This window comes from Rhinolophus sinicus, linkage group LG18 (assembly GCF_036562045.2).
Source record: "Rhinolophus sinicus isolate RSC01 linkage group LG18, ASM3656204v1, whole genome shotgun sequence".
Classification (NCBI taxonomy): Eukaryota; Metazoa; Chordata; class Mammalia; order Chiroptera; family Rhinolophidae; genus Rhinolophus; species Rhinolophus sinicus.
The window spans coordinates 7,092,121-7,114,738 of record NC_133767.1 but is presented as its reverse complement, the minus strand read 5'-3'; the positions used below and the strand labels follow the sequence as shown (position 1 = coordinate 7,114,738).

General features: G+C 49.6%; 1 protein-coding gene across 3 annotated transcripts in view; it reads left to right on the top strand.

Moving 5' to 3' along the window:
- The window catches only part of SNX29 (sorting nexin 29), a 425,148-nt gene that overhangs the window by 217,820 nt on the left and 184,710 nt on the right, over positions 1–22,618 (top strand). For all 3 annotated transcript variants that reach the window (XM_074322948.1, XM_019715145.2, XM_074322949.1), the window contains one exon: positions 14,721–14,837. In XM_074322948.1, the coding sequence (XP_074179049.1) occupies positions 14,721–14,837 (117 nt within the window). The remainder of the gene's footprint in view (positions 1–14,720; positions 14,838–22,618) is intronic.

The window sequence follows — 22,618 nt, the reverse complement described above, 5'->3', positions numbered from 1 at the left end:
ATCCGTCTCAGGTCCTAGGAATATAAAAGCACTAAGGCAGATTTTGCCATGGAATGGGTGCAACGTGAAAGTGTGTGGGGTTGAGTAACCGTTGCTCACACTTCCCTGCCCTCCCTCGGCTGCTTCAACTCCAGTGTGCGACATCCTTGAATCAAAGTTGTGTTCTCTCTGCAGCTGCTTCCCGGGGAGCCGGAGAGGCATCTGCAATAGGAGAATATTTAGTGCGTCGTGCAGTGGGTGTATGATGCATTTTCCTTCTCGGCGTAACTCGATTTCCACCTAACTGTCTCATCAGTGTTTTCAGGGGCTGAGTCATGTGAAGGTGGGGCTTCGATCACTTGTTTAGGCCAGACGTCACCTTTTCAACTTGCTGAAGGCAAGGCCTCTATTTTCTTTGAAAAGGGAAGAGCTCAAGGGCAAGTCCACTTCTTTAACTAGTGTGGGGGTGACGGTGAGGCCCAGGGTTAGAGGGAGAAAGGAGGTGTGCTCTGTGCAGAGCCTTGCTGATAAATAGGGACGCCCCTTGGGCACTGGGCCGGCAGGGGCTGCCTTCCTACTGTGACATATTCCCGGTCACAATGACGTGTCTTCTTTTAACGGCGCTTTCACTGTGCAGCAGGTGCTGTGCAGTATATCACAGGTATGTCAGTCTCTTAACAGCTCCGGAAATCCGTATGGTTGACATTCCATTTTACAGATGAGAAAACAGAGGCTCAGAGAGGTGATGTAATTTGTACGAGGTCACACAGTAGCATTCACACCTTCAGGTCTGCCTGAACCCACCATCCATATACCATCCTGCCATAGCCAAAAGACATCGTCTTATAAACCTCTTGATTGCCTGGGTGGCAGGGGCCTGGGAGATGGTACTGTGTCGAATTCTCCACAGCCCACTCCTTCGCACCTTGTACACACAGAGGGCCACATGGAATATTTGCTCAATAAAAGAGGATGGAAGAAAGAGATTTAAGAATGTGTAGCCCAAGACGATACAGCGTTTCCCAGTGGACCATTCGTCACGCTGTCCTGTAGCTGAGTCCCCTGAAAGAGGGCATGTCCTAGAGAAGGAGGGATTGAGCTTGTTCCAACGCCAGTGGTCCTCATGGGCCAGCCCTCCAACTCCACACAGACCACTTCCGGCTCACAGAAAGGAGGAACGAGCCATTGTTGCTGTGTACAGAGGAATGGTGGTGAGTGAATTTCTTGTGACTGGAGGTGCTCAAGCAGAGACTAGACAGTTACCTGGCGGCCCCGTTAGTCAAGACTCTAAGCCACGTGACTAAAAACCCCACTCAAACTGGGTTTTAACAGACAATGAAGCCTGTTGGTTCATGTAAAGCCTGGATGTCTAACCTAGGGTTTGTGTAACTTCAGGCCAGGCAGCATCCAGGGGTCAAATGGTACAAGGTGGGTGTTCTCTTCTGTCGCTTGTCTGCTTTCTTCTGTGTGGTCTTTTCTCAGGCAGGCTCTCTCTTGTGATGGTTTCCAGCAGCTCCAGGCTTAAATCCTCTGAGCCTAGCAATTCTGGTGATAAGAGAGGATTTCTTGGCCATTACCTCCAACAGGATTCTTGGAACTAAGTTCCGTTGGATTGGCTTGAGTCTCCTGCCATCCCCGGACCAGTCACTGTGGCCAAAGGGATGACACATGCTGACTGGTAGGGCCAGGGCACACGCCCACCGGGCATTGGGAGGGGGTGTGGTCAGCCCCACCTCCACACGGCTTGAGCTAAGATTGGAAGAGCTGTGTTTCCCCCCCAAAAAAGCAGGATTCCATGAGCTAAAGAAGGTCTTTGACTCAGCTGGTGTAGAGTGAGCACTTAGGGACATTGTGTGGTTCTTTTCAGTCGCTTGTTCCTGGTGGCCAGTTGGACAAGAGAACAGCTGGGAGGGCCCAGAACAGCTGAGAGGGCCCAGAAGAGATTGTCTTGCCCCCTCCCCTCCCTTCCCCCACCCCAGGGAGGAACATCCCGGGGAATCTGATTAGACCCCTTGGCTCTGTGGTATCTTGGGCAGAGGCTTCTTTGTGGGCTCCTGAAGGCCAGGAACCTCCAATAGGGCCTGCAAGTCCCCTGTTCTGTAACCATTTGTGTGGAGCACTTTACTCGACCTTCATTAAAGGGGTCTGTGTCCCTTGCCCATCCCTGCCAGCGTCTTACATTACCATCACATCATGAGAGCTCTGCCTATAGTCTCTTCAAGCCTCAGTTTCCTGACCTATAAAATGGGAATGATGCCTTAAGGAGACGTGACAATTGAAGTATTGTTGATAAAGGACCTAGGACAGTGTCTGGCACGTAAAATGCATCTAATCTGTGGTTGCCGTTATCATTGGAGCCCATTGAGAAAGCTGTACTGTATTTGGGGCCCTCGCAGAATGTGCAATGCATTAGAAAGTGCTTTCTGGGCCCATGTAGGACCCAGAACACAAAACCTTGGGATGGATAGAGCTGGTTTCAAGTTGTGGTTTCAGCACTTGTTAGTTGTATGACCTTGAACACATGATTTAATTGAACTTGTCCAAGTTCAGTTTCTTTTGTGGTGAAAGGGAACATGATACCTTCCCATGGGTATTGTAAGGCAGTCTTACATAAACTTCTGGGCCTCTATGCCCTTCCGCTCACCTTCGTGTCCATTGTTGGAAAGTCAGGGAGATAGAGTTGTGAAGCTGAAGGATTGTGTTAGGGTAGGCTTGGTTCTGCTGCAGTAACAGACATCCCCAGTATCAGTGGTTTAACAGAACAGCAGTTCATTTCCTGTTCGTATTATGTGTCCTCCGTGGGCTGTCCAGGGACAAGGGTGGAGTGTTCTGCTCCATGTGGTCACTCAGGAATCTGGGCTGCCAGAGTCCCCCCATCTTACAGCCACACCATTGGGAGAACCTGGATTTCTCTTGGTGGCAGGGGAAGGGACAGCTGTAGGGTTGCACAGCAGTCCTGTGCTCAGAAGAGACATGTGTCACCTCTGCCTGGAGCCCGCTGTCCAGAATCGTCAAAGCCTGGGCCCCGTTGGGCGAAGGGGGCTGGGAGACATGGGGAGCAGATGGAATGCTTGTCTGCTGCAAGGCCCTGTTTGCTGTTTTAGTGTCATTTCCAGTGTGGGGCTAGAGCAGCTGTGGGCTCCTGACTGCACAGCCAAGCCAGGCCACTTCTAGGCCAGTGCTTTCTGCCCGGAGAGAAATAAGTTTAGGCCCAAACACCCCCGCTTAATCGATGCTGCTGAAAATGTGAATTCCCTTTTACTTCTACCAGATTCCAGGTGGTGGGCATGGTCTTGTTGGGCAGCTGATTGCTCAAATAATAGAAAACAGAGGAAAATCTCTTTTTGATAAGTCACTCTGTTGGGGTCATTTGGGGGGGGGGGGGGATGTACTGTGATTTTGTTGCGTTTATCGTTTATCTTCACCAAATATGTCACGAGGGCTTGAGTGACCCAGAGAAGAAGTTGTATTTCTTGTGGCCCTCGGTGGAAGGAGGAAAGCTAACTGATGTTTGCTTCGTGTCTTAAATGTGTTCCATCCCACAGTACACCTTTGGGAAAAGAGGTTATAATCTCCATTTTACTGGTGAAACATGAAAGCTTAGAAATGTTCAGAACTGTAGAGAAAATAATAGCTTCTCCTGTTCATGGACATAACCAGTCAAGTGTGGTCCCAGCTTCAAACCCAATCTATCTGCCTTTACCTTCCATGATCATTCATTCATTCATTTATTCATTCATTACCATCCCATCTTGTCTTTCCATTCTGAGGGCTATGAAGTTTAAAGCAATTTAGAGATGCACACATTTTCATGTGTTAATAGAAGACGTAAGAATCTGAATCCTAATTGCAGCATTGTTTGTTGAGCCCTAGTTATGTATCACCTCATTTAATCCTCAGAGCAACACTGTGACGTCAGTGCTTCTGTGGCTCATAGACGCCCACACCAAGGCCTAGAGAGGTTGAGTGACTTGCCCGAGGTGACCCAGCAGGTGAATGGCAGATGGGGACCCCAGTGCTGGCCACCGGCTTCAAGTTCATCTTCCAAACCACTGCGCTACATGGCCCACTTCTGTACACAACCTTCCTTCTATACAGGTGTCTGTGTGCACGGTTTACTATTTGCATCCTGGGGAAGCAAGGTGGTCGTTACCTGAAGGGGGCTCCTTAAGTGAGTGCTGTTTGGTACAAGACAGGGAACTCTCCGGGGAGAAAAACATTTTTTGATGCTCATGAAATTTAATGTTTTCCACTTAGTGTCTTTTGAGACTTGGGCATAATGTACTGAGCCATGTTTGAAATATTCAGGAAGTCTCTGCAGTCCTTCCAAGGGAGTATGATTAAAAATGCACACTCGGCCTCCCCTGATTTCTGGAGGACATTAGACTATGACAAAGGGCCACATAATTTCCGAATTGACACCTTTACACAAAATTCTGTGCTTTCCAGCATGTGGCACAATAAATATAAAAGCAACACTTCAGGGTGAAATATTTTCTGGAGAAAACTCTGAATTGGGGAGCGAGTGTGAGAGACCTGTGCCAGCCAGGGGCACGTTACCTTTCTTCCTCCCGCAGAGGGCTCCTGTCAGTGCTGGTCCCATCTGGTTCTCCCCCAGCCCTGCCCACTCTCCAGGACGGATTCCCATTTTCCAGCTGAGGAGACGGAGCCTACGAGAGTGGGGGCGTGGAAGTGGCCGGCCTGGGCTTGAACGTGTTCTCCTGCCTCATGCGGGCTCACCTCCTCCCACCCCGCAAACCTCAGCTTCCTGTCACTTGTTCTGGAACCCTCCCTGCCCTCCTGAGCTCGATAGGCATTTCTCCTCCCTGCTCTCAGGACCTCAGTGTGTTTCTCTTGTGCCACTGGCCACACTGCGTGGGGACTGTGAGTGACTGAGTCCTGTGGACACAGGGAGCTCCCTGAGGGACCCCGCTGACGTTCAGCACCCAGGACAGCGCCCAGCTCATGGTGAAGGCAGCAGCTGCAGATGTGCTGGAGGCACTTGTGGCCACAGACAGGAGCGGCTGCCCAGAGTCCTTACCCCAGAGCCCAGAGGACCACGTGGTGGGCATGAGCGTGGGCTCTGGGGTCAGACCCCAAGTCCTCTGTATTGGTCTGGACTAGGACCAAACCTGTGTAAGGCCCCCACCCCTCGTCTGTCAGTGGGGTTGACAGCTGGAGCATAGAAGCCACAAGGCAGGGATTTTTATCTCTTTTGTTGGCTACCTTGTCCCCAGTGCTGAAGACAGGACCTGGGAGATGGTAGATGCTCCACAGAATTTTGTTGAATGAATGAATCTGAGAATTTTCAGATATGGAAGATGAATTTCTAAGGAAGGGTCTATGCTGTGGCCGGGCCTCGTAAGGGCAACTGTGCGTGAGCTGATGTAGGGACACCGCTTAGACCTGGGGCCACAAGCGCATGTGCTCAGTAAGCGTTTGCTCTGAATGAGGGTCTCCCCCGCCTCCTTGTCCCCCTCCCCTCCCTCTTCCCTTCCCTTCTTCACCTCCTACTGGTCCCCCTCCCCTCCCCTTTACCTCTTCCTCCTCCCCTTTCCTTCCTCCCTCGTCCCCCTCCCTCTTCCCTTTCTCCCCTCCTCCCTCCCCCTCCCCTTTCCTCTGCTCTCTGTCCAGCGGGCTGGAAAAGGCTTTCCATGGGGGGGAGGGGGGGCAACGAGGCCACTGCTGAGCTGCCTTCCACCCCTGGGATCCTCAGAAATCGATAGTCATCTGAGAGTAAGACTGTAGCAGCGCTTTTGAACAGCGAGGCCCGCACAGCCTTTTCAAGTAATGCTTGACCCATTTTCACGAGCTCAGCTGAACACAGTGTTTTATACTTGTAATGGGTTATAATTACATCCTTTGTATGATGCCAGGTAAACTACATTATCTGCTGAGTTAACAGAAAGGAATCCATGCCCTCTTCTCCTCCGTTCCCTCCCCCACCCCCTAGTGATCCAGCAGAAATAAGCCCTGGAAGTGTCTAGTTTTGTCAGTGGCTTTGGCAGCGATTCCAAGTAAGATGAGCGGAGTTGGGTGAGACCCTGTTCTCCGTGCCAGGACCGTGAACTGCCTGGGAGACAGCATTGTCTGTTGGGCTTCATGGAGGCTCCCACACAGGGCCACACCTCCTTCTGTGGGAGCTCCTCGTAACCAACAGTGTGGGTCTGGACACCTCCTGTTGGTCATCCCTGTGTGACCACGGGCAAGTATTCTAGTCCCTTTGGACCTGTTTCCTCCGCTGTAAAATGGGAACGCCAGCAGCACCGAGCACAGTGTCCAAGGCTGTGGTATGCACTCGTGCAGGTTGTGCACTGTACCAGGGTGTGTGGCCCTGGGGACCCGTGGGCGGGGGCTCTGTGTGGCCCATGCTCCACTCGCTGGGCTGTCATCACCCAGAGTGGACACCTTTTTCTTATTTGTACAAAAGCACCTCTATCCATGACCCTGAAAGCACTTGACATCTCGTGAGTGCTCAGAAAGTAGGAACTGCTGATACTACTATTGAGGAATCATTTACGGAGAAGATGGATGAATGGATCAAAGCCACTGGGAAGTGAGATAAACGGAGATTTGAGTTAAGCTTTGGAGGCGCATGGGATTTTAGGAGGTGTGCTGGGAGGGTGGTGGGGGTGCAGGACATACCCCAGGTGGTCACTGTTACTCTTTTCCTTGAACTATTTCCTCCCCTCCCCTTCCCACCTCGCCCCTCCTCCCGCTGACGTACGCCCTGACAAGGAAATCGGAGGGAAGCCATTGAAAGAGCTTTTCAAATTGGATTATGAAGAAGTTTGAATGTAGACAAAACAGTGGCCCCATTGCACAGGCCCACACTGCCCATCTCCCAAGGCCGGTCCTGCTCTATGCTGACGATCCTCCGTTACCCCCACGTCCATATCATGGGAGCAAATTGCAGATACCATGTCACTTTCTTTGTCCAAATAGTGAAAGGTTTTAAGCAGAGAAAGGGTGTGATCTGGTTTGGGTTTTGTTGGAGGGCATTTGGGCATCAGCTTGGGGGTGAGGTAGTGGACAAGGGGCCAGCAGGATGGTAGCAGGGAGCTGACATGTTTGTCCGGGGGGAGCTGAGGGCACTTCTGAACAAGCCTTGGGCAACAGGGATGCAGGCGAGGGGGCAGACCTGAGAGAGGTGAAGGCTGGCGATTCTGGAGAACCAGTGGCGGTGGGTGTTTTTACTGGTGCCTGTTTGATGGCTCATAATGGCTGACAGTTATGGAGCGCCGAAGGTATGCAAGCTTTTATCATCCCCATTTTATGGGTGGGCAACTGAGGCAGAGATGAGAAACTGAAGCAACTTGCTCAGAGTCATGGCTAGGACGGGGGGAAGGTAGGTTTTAATCCTAGGTCGCCTGGCTCCAGAGTTTGCGCCTTAAACACCAGGCCTGCTTTCTCTCTGGTAATGTCCATCGGGTCGGGCGATAATCGCTGGGAGACTGTTCAGAAAGCGTCACAGCTCTGTCAGGCCTCTTGTGTTCTTACACGAATGCGTCTTTCCGTGGGGAGCTGGAACCCCTGGTTTCTTTTTGGCTTTTCCTCTCCTGTCATTGCTCATTTGTCTCGAATGACCTCCAGGAAGGGGTTGGCTACAGAAATGAATGGCATTTCTGTACATTCTGCTTCTGTTCCTTACAGGCCACTAGTGGAAGGCAGGAGAGAAGAGGTGTTATCTGGGCTGTTAGCAGCTGTTGTTCTGGGGGTCCTTTTTCTACCGCCTGCCTCCTGTGTTCTCAAAAAGGTCATGTGTAGGAGAAATGGGGACCAACCTTGGGGCCTGGGACCCAGCAGCTCCGTGGTGGAGCTGAACCAGTTATCTACACATCTGCTTATCAGAGGTGTCCCATTATTAACTGAGCTGTTATTAGTTCTGGGTGTTTCTCCACCCCCCCACCCCCCATTAAAGTGTCATCCCAGCCAAATGTTTGTAAGTATCATTTCTCTCCTCAGCACAGAGGGGCTTGTTACAGAGGAGATTAAGGGGGGTCTCTTAAATGTGAATTTCTCACTGGGTTTTTTAAATAAACATTTACTTACCTCCTGGGCTTCGTCTGGTGGCTTTAGGATGTGATGTCAAGGAGATTCAGTCCCCATCAGGGTGAGCCTGAGCAAACCCCGGGGTCTGCCCCACCAGCAACCGCATCAAAGCAAAAGGCAGACTGAAAGGAAGAAAGAAACTGGGGGAACCCGAAAGATGGGAAATGCGGGGCTGCAAGCTCAAGTCAGGCTGACGCCCTCTTGCAGACTGCTGACTTTAGACAGTTGCTTCACCGTTCTGAGCCTGGGTTTCCTCATCTGTGAAATGGATGTAAAGCTCGACCACCAGGCTGTCATGTGTGTTCCTGTGTAAAGCACCTCGTACACTTCCCGAGTCCTGGAAGTGCTCGCTAAGATCATTTAAGGACCATTCTCTGGGGCAGGCACTCTACCTGAACTCTAGTTCTTTGTTCTTCATGACAATCCTGTATAGTAGGGGACAAAATCCTCATTAGACAAAGAAGATAGCAAGAATCAGAGACTGAGATTATTGACTCAGGGTCACACAGCAATGAGTAGACAGGAGCTGAGTTTGACCTCCCTGACCCTTCTTGTTCTCTGCACCATCCAAGGCGTCCCCACGTAGCGGGCTCCTGACGCCAAGCGTCCTGAAGTCTTACCTATCTGTCCCCTCGAATGTCTTCATGTTGGAGTTGTTTAGAAACTGGTTTCCAAAATGCCTTCACATGAAGCCAAACCACTTTGAAGAAGGTTCATTTTGGGCTGCTGGAGCTCCTGGAATCTTCTCTAGTTTCTCATTTGGTGTCTGAATCCCACGAGGGCCTGTCTTTGCTGAGGTTCTCGCTTATGCTGGGTGTTCCTTCCCTTACTGCCAGGGTCCCCCCTGAGGTAGATGTTTGCAAACTGGCCTGTGACAAGCCCTGCTGGGCATCGGGGCTCCGAAGGCAGTGGGAGCTTCCAGAGGTGGTGCCTTTTCTGTTTGTGTGTGTGTGTGTGTGTGTGTGTGTGTGTGAGATGGTGACGGCACCCCTTGCCTTGGGTGATGCTCTCAGCCCTTGATCAGGTTCATCACCTCCTCCAGGGCCTCTGCTGGTTTCTTGAGACGCCAGCTCAGCAGCCTTGGGATGGTGTATGCCAAGATGCAGGGTAGAAAATCCAAAACACGGGCTCAGGAATATGAATCCCAGTTCTGCTTGCTTTCTGGTTGGCCTGTTGGCCAGCAGGCTCGGTGCGCTTTTTCTCTGGCCGTGGCTTTGCTCACCTCGGTGAGAATTCAGTATTTGAGAGCTGACGAGTGGAGGAGCTTCTGCCACATCTCTGTTTTACAAATGAACTGAAAATCGAGGTTTCTGAAACCAGGGGACGGCCCACGCAGCCTAGACCTAAGTGTGTGGAATCCTCCTTTGTCTTCACCAGCGGTTCCCAAATCTGATTGAGGCTCGCGGTCACTGGGGCCTTTAAAAAGTACCGCTTTGGCCTCCCTCCCTCCATTGAATCAGAATTTCTGGGAGTGAGGCCCAGAGATCTGCATTTCTCGGAAGCCCTCCCAGTGACTAGTGATTAGCTCGCTTAGGGAGCCACTGTCCACACCGCTGTACTTTCCTCTATTCTGTGGGCAAACTCATCTCCTGAACCCCTGAAGGGCTCGGCTGTCTACCACACCCGAGGATGGGGTACAAACAGCACAGTCAGCAGGCTGTACCCGCCCAGCCACTGCCTGACTCTCTGAGCCCCAGGCTGAGGCCTTATCCTACGGAGGCAGGCCCCTTCTGCAGGAGGGTTGTGAGGGGCTCACCAGCTGATTGGATGTGATGCCTGGAAAAGGCCTGGCATGTCGTTGGTGCTCGAAGGTGTGTCAAGGCAAACGGGCCCTGGGGAGGCTTGGTCTTTACCAAGGCAGGTGCAGTCTTGGCGTCACAGAAGGAGATTCCAGATCCCTCCCCACAGCCCGTGTAAGTGGGACCAAAAACAGCTTGTGAATTTTATCAAACTTAGGGCGATTCGAGGCATCTAAGTGGATGTTCTTGGAGATATTGGGTATGTGACCAAAAGAGCCTCAGTTGCTGTTAAAATTTGGGGTTGTGGGTGTCTTGATCAGATTAATCTGGAAGTGTCTAGGGAGTCTAGTCTGAGGAGGGTGAAGCATGATTTACGTGAATGTGATTAGATAGAGCATTGTGATATGAAAGATACGAAAGGAAATGCCAGAGGCTTGTTTTTTTTTTTTAATTTATAATCCTTTCATGATTTGGCAGGTAATTATGATAATTTCTGGGATTTTCACAGACTTAAAAGCTTTTTCACAGCTACCTTATTTTTGGAGCTCATCTTCCCTGATGCTCCAGCTGGAATGGATTGCTCAGACTCCTGAAGCTCCAAAAGCATCGTCTTCCAAAACCCAACTCAAATGTCACCATCTTGATGACACGTTCCCCCATCCCTTATGCCAGAGATACCAAGTAGGTGTCGTCTTGTAAGCCGACACACTGAGGGATCAGTTTTGGCTGCCCGGGGTCGTCTTAAGGAGGAGTGCAGCAGTTGACTAGTGATGTCTGCCAAGGCACGAGCCTTGGGAGGGCGTAGCTGAACCTGTATTTCACCATATCCTGAGTGGTTACTGAGGTGGCTTGCAGCCATTTGGAGCTAAACTCATGCTTTGAACACATATGTCAGTAGAGGGGCAGGATAACGCCCCAGCAAGTATCGGCTAAGTCACAGTGATGTGAAAAGTTTGATAGGTGTTGCCAGGCAACCATGTGACTTAAACTTCTTAAATCTGTCTACCGTCTGTTCTCCAGCATAAAGGGTGAAATCCAAATGGTGAGTGAGAAGCATTTACACCTTATTAATTACGAGTTGTACACTTTCCAAGTACAACGTAGGAACTACGTCTTCTAGCAGACAGGTGTCCTTTTTGGGCCTTCCAGAGACTCATGGTTCCATTTTCAATCCTTCGGCCCATGTTGGGCTGTGTTGGAAGCGGCATCAGCTGTGGTTGGTGTATCTCCACTTGGCATTTGGTTTTGATTTGTCACTGTCATTACTGTTGTCAGTGGTACCTCCTCCTTAAGTGCCTTCAGATTAATTTTCCAGGACATAAAACTGCTGAGAGTAGAAAGAAATACGGCCCCAAGCATTGATGGCGCCAGAATCCAGTGATTTAGGGCGTGCGGTGGTGATTTAGGGCATGCGGTGGTGATTTAGGGCGTGCGGTGGTGATTTAGGGCGTTGGTCGGCCATGGAGGCTGCCTGGCATGGGCCAAGGTAGGTTAGAGAAGTGACTCCTTCGTGTTTTCTCTAGGGGACGCCTTCCCTATACCCCGTCTTCCTTTCTAGTCCTCCTGTCTCCCTGAGCTCTAAGTAATATGACTGTTAGGATGTGAACCCATGACTTTCCTGCCCCCCAGTACCTAGAACAATGCCTGGCAGATGGCTAGCAATTCTGTTGATGTCATTTCCACTTTGGGGACAGTGAGTCTCTCTCCACAGCTGTCTGAGCTCCTTGGTGCGGCACATATGGCCCTTTTCCATCTGACTTCTCCTCCTCCTTCCCTTCCCTTTCCAGGATCGCCCATCATGGAAAACCAGCTCTTGTTCACTGAGCATTTGCCAGGCCCAGACACAGTGCCAGGCCTCCTAAGAGTAGCAGCTCATTGCATCCAGTGACCCAGTGAGGAGGGGATGCTTTGTAATTCCCGGGGTAGCCTCAGGCTCATGGAAGTTAAACTATTTGTGCCGGGTGCACACTTGGTAGAGTCTGAGCCCTTAACTGTCTCTCTCACCTGCCTCCCTGTCAACCTCTGGGCCTTTGCACCTGCAGTTTCCTCCGCTCGGTGTGCCTTTCTCTGCTTTGTCTACTGCGTGTCCTACAGCTCACCATGTTTATGGAACATAGAAGACCTGTGGGGCTGAGTGAAAGTTAGTGAGACACCAGTTGGAGGGCGTGGGAGATGGGGTTAGAGAGGCTGGCGCCAGGTTGTGATGGCACTTGTGTCCTATTCTTTGGACAGTGGGAAGCACTGAAGGTTTCAGACAGCAGGTGACAATATCTGGTGTTGGTTTGGGCTGATCACCCTGCCTGCTTGGCGGAGAATGGTTTGGAGGGCACCTCGTGTCTCTCTGTCCTACTCCTAGTCCTGCCATTCTCTGTAGTTGTTGCGAAAAAGGAATGAAGGTGAAATGAGACCGGTAAGTGCCCTCAGCCTAAAGAAATTCCAGTAGGCAGTGGTGGTGCTGCCGCTTTGTTACGTGGATGGCAGCTGTTTGTGATCTCAGGTTCCTTTTCAGAGGCTCACTCTGCGTTTTGAATTCATTTCTAGTGATACGAGAGTTTGGAAAGAGTTATTTGAGGAGCAGCAAGCTCAGAATGGTTTATGTAAGATGAAAGCTGTTTGTATCCATGGCTGTGTATAAGGATATATAACATAAAAATTCAGAATTTCAGAGCTCAGCTTATTAGCTACCAGTGAACACTGCGGTTTTAATGGTTGCTGGAAATGATTTCATCAAATTTTGTCTCCTCGGTGCCAGCGGATTTTTTCCCCATTCCCTAGTGAAACGAAAGCTTTGTCTGATGTGCTCGTCACTCTCCTGGCTGCAAAAGAGAACCAGGCTCTCGACTTTTTTCATCTGACTTCATTCGCTCAGCATAATAATCTCAAGATCCATCCATGTTGTAGCAAATGGCACTATTGCATCTTTTCTTATGGCAGAATAGTATTCCATTGTGTGTATATACATCTTCTTTTTCCAATCGTCTGTCAAAGGACACTTTGGTTGTTTCCATGTTAATTTTACTAACCATTATCACCTCAATAAATGTAATTTTTTTTTAAAGAAGAGAGAGAGAGAGAACCAGGCTTTTGACAGCTCATAATAAACGCCACTTGAAGCTGGGATGTTGTGATGTTTTATGCATTTATGGAAAGTTATTTTAACACTCTGGCTCCTACTGCAAAACAAAATAAAAACAAAAACAAAGCCAAGGCCTGCTTGACTTTGGGAATAACAGTGTCATCTAGTTAAAGCTCCAATTTGGTGGGAGCATATTAGCAGGTATTTCGTAGTAGTATTGCCAGTTGTGTTCCCTGCTAACTGTGTGGTAACTGGATTCTCAGCTCTGAGGAGGCTCCTGGGGGGTTTATGTGATTGCAGTGTGGAGAATCCACACAGGCATTATTAGCCACATTGCATTTGTGTGTAGAAGGCCAAAAGAAGATTCTCTTAAGCTTTTTTTTTTTTTTTTTAAGTACGAAAGGAATAAGGCAACTGGGAAATATTAATTTTAGGTCTGCAATGAAAAGACCTGTTTAAAGGCCCAGTGACTTGTTCTCCCATTGTTAATTGCATGGTTCTTGCAATGTCATTTGTGCCATTTTCACTTTGCATTTCACACCGGTTTGAAAGAGGTGGGCACCTGAGGGACAGAGGACATGCCGTCCCCAGAGCGGGCCTTCACTGAGCAAGTTAATGGATGCGTCAGGATTACGATGGGGAGCCTGGTAAACTTCATGTCGGTTGCAGCATGGCTCCCTTTCGTTTTAAGTCTTTTAAAGCATCTAAGTGGTTATTCTGGCTGATAAATAAAAGAATGTTCATTATTAGGAAACTGAAAAACAAGGAAAAGTAGAAAGAATGGACTTGACTGATGTTCATCTCTTGGTGTATTTCCTTTTTATGCCTTTTAGCCTTTATATAACAACCTATCCAAAAAAGGGAGGGCTCCCCTTTATTCTTCTTGAGGCATCAAAACTCAAGTTAACGATCCTTTTTTTTTTTTAAACAAAGCTTCTCTCAATAGCTCTTCTTAATTCTGAGAAGACATTTTATATTTCGTGTAAAGTGCTCATTGCAAATGGTCTGATGTTATTTATGCGTTACATAGAACATCCTAAGTGCCGTGACCGTTGTTTTTTGCAAATTACAGCTGGAAAGATCTGTTGTTTATTCTGCACATCGAACTACCTTATGGCCCCCTCCATTTTTATTTACTTGGGATCAGCCACGAGTGTTGCACGAATGTGGAAAACTTCGAAGGCTCATGGCCGGCCCGAGCGGGTTGCATCTGAGCACAGTGGAGTCATAGGATTGTAGCAGGTGGCTCGGTGATCGAGAGCCAGGGCTCCAGAGTCCGTCCTTTGCCAGCTATATGACCTTGAGCCAGCACCTTAAACTATGACGTTGTCTCTGTCCCCATAAGCCAGAAATAAACATCCCTGCCTCGCCGAGCGAGTGTCATGAAGACACAAGGAGCACCGAAGTATTTTCCCGGCGTAGGGTAAGCAGTGACTGAAGCGTGGCCTCTGAGTGTATAGTCTTGGTTTTCAGAGCCAAGGCTCTGACGAACAGAAACGATCAGTGTTCTAGTCGTGCCGTCCACAGGGAAATTCTCAACAGGCATAACTCAGATGAGAGAGAAACCCTTTGTTAGCAAGGTGCCCGTTCATTAAGGGTAAAGACTTGAGGTGCACACGTGACCTAATGCACGCCTGTCCTGACCGTGAAGTGGACTGTGGAGTCTGTCAGGCTATTGTCAACCCTGGCAAACACGTAGTTAACGTACAGGTGGGTTTGTGTAGCTCGTATGTGAGCGGTGTTACTTACGCCTCCAGCCCCGACAACCTCCCAGGGCCTTGCTGACAAGTGCCAGGCGCTGGCTCAGAGAAGGTGGGGCAAGTCGGCGGGGAGGGTCTGCCCTGAGCTGACTGTTGGGTGCTTGTGTGTTCCAGGTGGCGGAGATGCACGGCGAGCTGATGGAGTTCAATGAGCGCCTGCACCGGGCCCTGGTGGCCAAGGAAGCCCTCGTGTCGCAGATGAGGCGGGAGCTCATCGATCTCCGGGGACCGGTGAGTCTCCCACCTAGGAAGGTCTCGGCCTTGCCGTCCTGCCCGCTCTCTGTCTGCCCACCCGCCTCCGCGGCCCACAGCCCCACTGCTGAGTGTGTTCATTGCTAGCAACGTCAAGGGTACAGGAAAGTAGAGACTGAAACAGTGAGCGTTCACGTACCCACCATCTAGGTTGTACGCACAAGTTTCCTTAACCACGTTCGCTTTTCTTGATGTTGCGAGGGGTAGGACGTATAAAATAAATTCTACAAATTCTATCAAAGCCCCCTTTGCACACATTTTATGTCCCTGCCCCCACCCCCCGTTATCAATATTCTGAAACTGGCATATAGCCTTCCCCTCTATATTTTCATACTTGACTCCATGAATACATTCCCACGAGCAATCAGTCTTGGTTTTGCGTAACTTTTACCTCTATGGTATTGCTTGTACATATCTCTTGGCCCCTTGTTTTTGTTTTGGATTCACTATTATGCTTTGGGGACTATCCCTCATAGACTTAATACAGAGATTTTAAACTGTGACACTCTTGATATTTTGGGCTGCGTAATTACTTGTCGGGGGGCCGTCCTGTGCATTGTAGGGTGTTCAGCAGCATCGCTGGTCTCTACCCACTAGATGCCAGTAGCACCCCAGCTGGTCGTGGCAGCCAAAGATGTCCCCAGACAAGGCTGCATGCCCCCGGGGGGCACAGCCACCCCTGGCTGAGAGCCCCTGATCTAGTTCACTCACGTCCTCTGTAGAATGAGACACCACAGTATTTTCCACCCAGTCGCGTGCTCATCGTTGCCAGTATTTGCTATTAGAGCTCAGTGCCGAGGGCGTCTCGTCCTTCTGAACGCATCTACAGTAGCTGCGTCTTCATTGAAAACCGTTTTTATTGTGTCAGGTGTTAAATACCAGGTGCAGACAGATTAGTATAATGCAGCTCATATGTCCATTGTCAAGTTGACTTATTATCAGTCCTGGTCAATCTTGTTTGAAGTTACCCACACCCACTTCCTCCTCCTGTGTTGTTTTGTATCAAGTGCTGGGTGTTATTTCATCTATCGACGTGTCACTATACATTTAAAAAGCAAGGAAACATGAATCTGATATCATTGTCACCCCTCCATCACCAGTCATTCCTTTATACACCATCAAATAGCAGTGTTCAAATTTCTTTTTGTCTCGTAATTATCTATAGTTTTTGTTTGAATCAGCGTCCACATGAGGTCCATGTGTTATATTGGTTATGTCTCTTATGTGTCTTTTCTCTGTTTTAAATTGTAGGAAAATTTACCGTTTTAGCCGTTCTTAAATGTACAGTTCAGTGGCACTAAGTCCATTCCCAGTGCTGTGTAACCATCACCACCGTCCGTCGGCAGGACGTTTCCATCTTCCCCAACTGAACTCTGTCTCCATTAAACACGAACTCCCCCTTCGCCTCCCCCAACCCTAGAAACCACCATTCCACTTTCTGTCTCTAGGAATTTAATAACTGACTCCCTGTGTTTCTTACCGAGCCCTCCTTCATCTCTCTTTTTCTTAGTTTGTTTATGGGGTCGCTGCACCCCCTTGAAATGTGCCAGTGCATCTCTGCAGCGCTGTTTGACGTGCTCCTCTGTCCCTGCGATGTCCTTACATTGGCATCGGGACTCGGGGTGTGGATTCACGTTTAATTTCGCTGAAAACATAGCTCTTAGTGGGGCGATGTTTTCTGTCAGGAAGTGCACGGTGTCTGCTGGTCTCTCTTGGTCTGATGTCAGTAGCCATTACTGTCACTTCCTGCGTCCATTGCGCCGAAGCTCCCTTACGGTGAACACCGGAGTGTGGAATGGCTGGGTCGTGGGGCGTGGTGCTCTCCCCTCACCTGCGTTTTGCCGTATTGTAAAACGAAATCCCTATTTAGGATCCTGCTGTCCGCGGACAAGAGTTCCTGACAGGTTTACATCCTCACTACCACTTTTAGGTGTGAGGTGGTTTTCCTGTGCACGTCCCTCATCACAGGCGAAGGGGACTGTCTTGTCATTTGCCTGTTGCCCGTTTTGGTTTCCACCTCTGTGACTTGCTTCTCATAGCCAGTGGCCATTCTTCTGGAATTTTCGTTTTTCTTACTGATTTTTAGTAGTTCTCGTATCCAGGTCATTTACATGTATTGTAAATATCCCCCGTGGTTTAAACACTCACTTTTAGTAAAAGTGGAAAATCTCAACCATATGGAAAAGTAGAGGGAATAATGAAACCCCGTCACTTGGCTTTAATCAACTCTGGGCCATCCTGGCTTTGTTGATAGTTAATTCAGTGCCTTCCCAGTGCTGATTATTTGGATGCATGTCCGAGCCATGATGTTATTTTATTCATAAATATTTCAATATTTATCAAACAGATGCTTGCAGTACCATTATCATGCCTAAAAAATTAATGGTCATTCCTTAGTATTATCAAATGCCCAATCAGTGTGCAATTTTCTGCAGTTCTCTCCAAAATGTTTTCAATTTATTTTGTCTAATCCGGATCCTAATAAATACCTATGTCGCAATTGGGTGACGGGTCTCTTAAGCCTCTCGGAATCTGCACATTTCCCCTCCATATTCTTTTTCATGCCCCTGCTTTTTGGTGTTCCTGTTGAAGGGACGTGGCCCTTTGGGTTGTAGGATTGTGTTGATTGCAGCCCTGTGGTCGCGCTCACCATGGTCTTCTGTCCTTTGCATCCCTCTGAATTGGTCATGACCTCTAGAGGCTCTATGGGTTTCAGGTTTGATGTTTTGGTGACACAGTGGCTTCACAGGAGCCGGTGTGTACTTCTGTCAGGAGGCCTATTTATATCCTGCTGTCAGTGGACAAGGGCATGCAGGGAAAAAGAAATCTCCCTCCTCTCGCATCCCCCCGTTTTCCTACCCAGAGGCCATAACAATGGCCAGTCTTGGATTGGTCGTTTTAGATGCCTAGATGTTTTAATATCAGTAACCTGCTGTATTCATCGTATACTTAACAAATACTTCGGAGATCGTCTTATTTTACTTACATGCAAATCAGCGTGATTCTTTTTAAGAACTGTAGCCTAGTCCCTTGAACTGGCAATACCCAAACTTATTTAACGAGGCCCCTGTTGATGGGTATTGAGTTGTTTCCCATTTTCGGTTTTACGACAATGTTGGCCTAACATTCTGGTGAAGTTCTGCATTTAGCTAGGAAGTTTGTCTGGCAGCTCGTGGGGCCCAGCTCAGCAGGCTGACGCCCCGGAGACCTTGCCTTGCAGTTAGGAAGGCCCACCACCACCTTCTTCCATCCTCCTCCGCCTGTTGCAGGCAAACCCTTCCTGGGGGCCGGCATCCGTCAGGATCTCACGGTTTATCACGTTCCAACAATGCGTCAGGCGCACATTGGGTCTTCACCTTCATCCTCTCATTTAATGTGGAAAACAAGCCTGCGAATCACGTGGGATGATTATCCTCTTCCATAAATATGGCAACGGAGCAGCAGAAGGGTCTTGACCCCGCAGGCACTCTTGTTATGGGTGCCAGGCCCCCCGCCCATCGGCTTTCTTCTGCTCCAGACCCCGTGCTTCCTCCCTCTACGGGTCTCCTGCTGTTCCCTCTGCCTGGACTCTGGGCCCAGGTAATGCACCCCTCAGTATTAACCATCGCTTCCTTAGGAAACCTGCCTGATGCTCCGCCAAGGCCAGATTTTCCGTGCTAAGTAGGATGTTTCTATGCATCTCTCCTTTCTTCTCTTAATGTAATGTACGTTTCTCTATCACTGATCAGTGTCTGTCTCCCCTGCTTCATGAGGTCAGGTTCCCTGTCTCTTTCTGCTTCCTTGCATCCCAGTGATTCACATGGTAGGAGCTCCATACATGTGGTTTGGCTCATCGGGTGAGTGACGGACTGACTGACTGAATGAATGAATGAATGAATGAACGAATGAATGAACATCACAAGTAGCAGGTGGCAGAGTCCAGAATTTCCCTGGGCCCCTGTGATATGCAAGCCCACCTCCTGTCCTCCATGCTGCATTCCCTTTTGCTTCAAGTCTGAATGCCCCTGAGGGCAGCGACCTCCCTTCACACAGAGGTAGCGCTGATTGTCTCGGGGTCCTTTCCTGAGCGCAGGTTGTGATGGCCAGAGGGGGGAGAGTAGGCTGACCTTACGGCCTGAAGGCTGTTGGGCACAGCTGCCTTTGGGCAGTGGGACAGTTGACCTCGGCATTAGTGCCTCAGGCCCACTCTGTCCTCTCCCCTGAGTCAGACAGCTCTGGCGAAAGGAAGGAGGAAAATACAAGTTCACCTGCAGACCTGGAGCTTCCTCTTCCTCTTCTTGGGAGAGGCAGCCTTTCTTCCCTTCCCTTCCCCGTGGCCTGGCTCTCTGCCGACCCTGGGTTAGACTCCCTCCCAGGCCCGCAGAGTGTTTGCGAGCCTGAAGGGCAGAACCAGGCCTGCTGTATTGGGAAACCCCAGTTGCCTCTTCTGTCCAGTGGGGATAACATGGCATCAGCCGAATGGGGCAGCTCGTGGAGAGGCTGCCAGTAGTAAAACAGCTCAGTGGTGGACGTGCGGTGAGGCCCGCCCCGATTTCATCTCTGACTCCCCAGTGCCTGGCACTGTGCCCTGCACATAGTAGGTGCTCACTAAATGTTTGTTCAGTGAGAATTTCATTTTCATAGAGCAGAAAATGACTGCGTGAACCAAATAATGTATATTTTAAAATATAGGCACAGCGATGCAGTTTCTTCTCATCAGTATCTTTTCATAACAGACTTTTAAGCTAAATCACTTATTTTAAGAAGGACTATGCGATAAGGGCTGAATTTTTTTCCTTTTCTCTTTTTGAATGTAAGTATTTTTAGAACTCTCTCCTCATTTTTCTCGTATCCTCTGGTATAAGATGTGAATGAATGGCGGAGGTGTTTTTTGTTCTGTTTTGTTTTGTTTTACCTTTGAACAGGATTTGATTACAGCCCTGAGAGTTCTCTGGGAGAACAGCTCCTATTTTGAATAATACGTGGAGACAGGGAACTAGAACCTTGTAAGATGCGAGACGTAGAGGTCAATTAAAGCGACAGCACAAGGGAAGCAAGTCTTTCAGTGCAGGTTTGTTCCCATGGGGGAAGCAAACGTGGTCTCACTTGATGTAATTGAAGTTGGGGTCCCCTTTTCCTGCACCTCTGTTTCTCTGTCCAAGTTCCCTTTAAGTGGATCCCCTCCACTTAGCTGCACATGTGGTCCTGTGGGGTCTGTTTCTACGAAGTTTTCCGAGAACTGTATTTGGGAGAGTTAGGGCCAAGTTACGTTTTGTGCTAGTTTTCCACACATGGACTGGCAAGAAGCGTGTGGAACCTGGTTTGTCACCTGCCCCAGCATGGGATCTGCAGGACTTGGAGGAGGGGAGGTGACATGTGTGGCCGTGGGGTGCAGTGAGCCTGCCCACAGCCCTCCCGGGGTGAGTGACAGGCTGCTGTTCAGTCCCGAGTCTGACTGGCCTGCCGCCCACACCCCAGCTGGCCGGCGTCTCAGTCACAGCAGCGGGTCCCGGGCACTTGTGCCCCGCCCATTGCCCCTCTGTTTCTCTCCTGGATCGTCAGTCCTAGCTCTTGCTCTCTGCTTCTCTGTCTCTGCTTCTCACTCTTTGTCCTTTCTTGGTCTGCCTCTGTCTGTACTTATCTCGGTCTCTCTGTCTCTCACTTCCCATCTGCAAACATGACACAACATCCGTCTGTCTGTCTGTCTGTCTGTCTCTCCCCCATGTCTGAGTTTCTTTCTCTGTGGTTGCCTCTCTCTGTCTCTTCCCTTCCCATTGTCTCTAGTTCCGTAAGCATTCACGTCCCTCCCTGGCATGACAGTCACTCTTTATCGCCATTGTCTTCAAAAACTCAAAGTCCTTTTTGTTTCCTTGTCATTGTCCAAGACTTTTGTGTTTTGCATGGGGTCCCTGGGAAATGACTCCCAGTAGAATGCACTTCCATGAAGCCCCCCGCCCTTGCCCACTGCCCCCCTCAACACTCGGCTGGTCCCTCATCTGTTTCCATGGCGCTTTATGCTCTAGCATTTGTCACTCTGTTTCATCACTTTGTGTTGAATTCTCTTTTTTCCACCTGTGGACAGAGAGCTTCCCTGAGACTGGGCTGTGTGTTCATTTCCCTTTTCTCGGGGGCTGGCACACACGGTCGCTTACGGGGCAGCCGTTGTATAAATCTGACCCTGCACCTGTAGTGTCTGTGGTACCTTTCTGTTAACCACAGCCCTTGACGAGCCAGAAGGGAATTTCCTCCCCCTGCGTAGGCTGCCTGGACCCGACTGGCTACCAGACACTTGCTGTTAATCCTTGCTGTAGGGTGCTTGGTGTTTCCACGGGACACCTTTCCTCTGTTGTTGAAATGTCTGAGCTGGTGGGAAGCAGAGACAAGTCATTTAAAATTCAGGGGTGAGAGAAGTGGAAAAAACTCATCCCAACTTTTGTAATAAGGTTCACTTTGAAATAAAATGCTTCCTGGGACTTCGTAGATATTTTTAAAACCTTCAGAGGGAGTGATTGCATTGGAGGTCTGATGCTATTTAAGCACAGAAGCTTAATAAGAAATATATTTTCCAGCTGGGTGGCACTTGCTGACTATCTAATGATCAAGTACCAAATTGCCTGTGGTCCCACAGCAGCTCTAAACATCACATTCCAGATTATAAGAGGCTTTTTTATGCGGCACTCGGACAGCGTGTTTTAATTGTCTACAGTCTTGACTAAGATTATTTTTTAAAGTGCCATTTAAGAGAAGCTACTAAAAATATGTCTCACGTACAGGCTTAGCTCAGAAATATTAGTTTTTGCCACAAAATCATCTGGAAAGATAATTGCACAACCCACTTCAAACTTCTCACTGCCAGTGAATAAAAGCCCCTCTTTGGGCCCAGCCGTGATTTTCTGTCTATGGGCAAATAGACCAAATAGTCACATGTCCCTTGACATGAAGGCAGACGCTTCCTGGACCCAGGAGGGCTCCCCGGGTCCCAGGTCTTTCCTCCTGCATGTGCCCGTGGCAAACTCCACTCCGGTTTAGGCCTGGCTCGCCCATCACCATGGGAGTTGGGTTCCACTGGCAAGCTGCCAGGGCTGCAGTGTAGGGTGTGTGTGGGCGGAGCCTGGCTCCCCATTAAGGTCAGAGGATGTGACCAGCTGCCCCAAAGCTGGTCCCACATTGATGCAAATAGGAAGTGTCCGCAAACTAAGGTTTATCCGCTTTGGGCTCCCTGAGGTTCGTTCAGCTGTGGCCGAGGGAGGAATTTCCTCCCCCTGCGTAGGCTGCCTGGTGCTTGTCACTTGTGTTTCATGTGGTGGCTCATACGGAGTGTGAGGTACCCTGAGGGGATGTGGCGGGTGTGGGCAATGCAGACTCTGCCCTTGACAAGGTCAGAGACCAGGCAGAATGTGTGTGCTGTGACTTGCATCTCTCTGGTTTCACTGCATTGTGACTTGGCTTGGAGACTGAGGTCCAGAGAAGATGGCCCCGAGACCTTTCCTGCCACTGATTCTGAAGACGTGCAAGCTGGGATTGTGAGACCCCCGTTGAGCCCCACTGTTGTGACTCGCTCTTCTCCAGCATGATTTGGGGACCGTTCCCTTTGAGGTTGCTGCTCCCAGCCCCACCAGCGGGAAACATGACGGCAGCGGCAGCCAGGACGCTCTGGGGTGCCCAGGCCCCGGGCGCCCCTTTAATTTACCACCAGGTCATTCCTAAAATGAGCTCACGCTGCTTTTGTTTTCATCTGACCCAGGTACTCAGATGTGGATAAATCAAAACCCTGAGCTCAT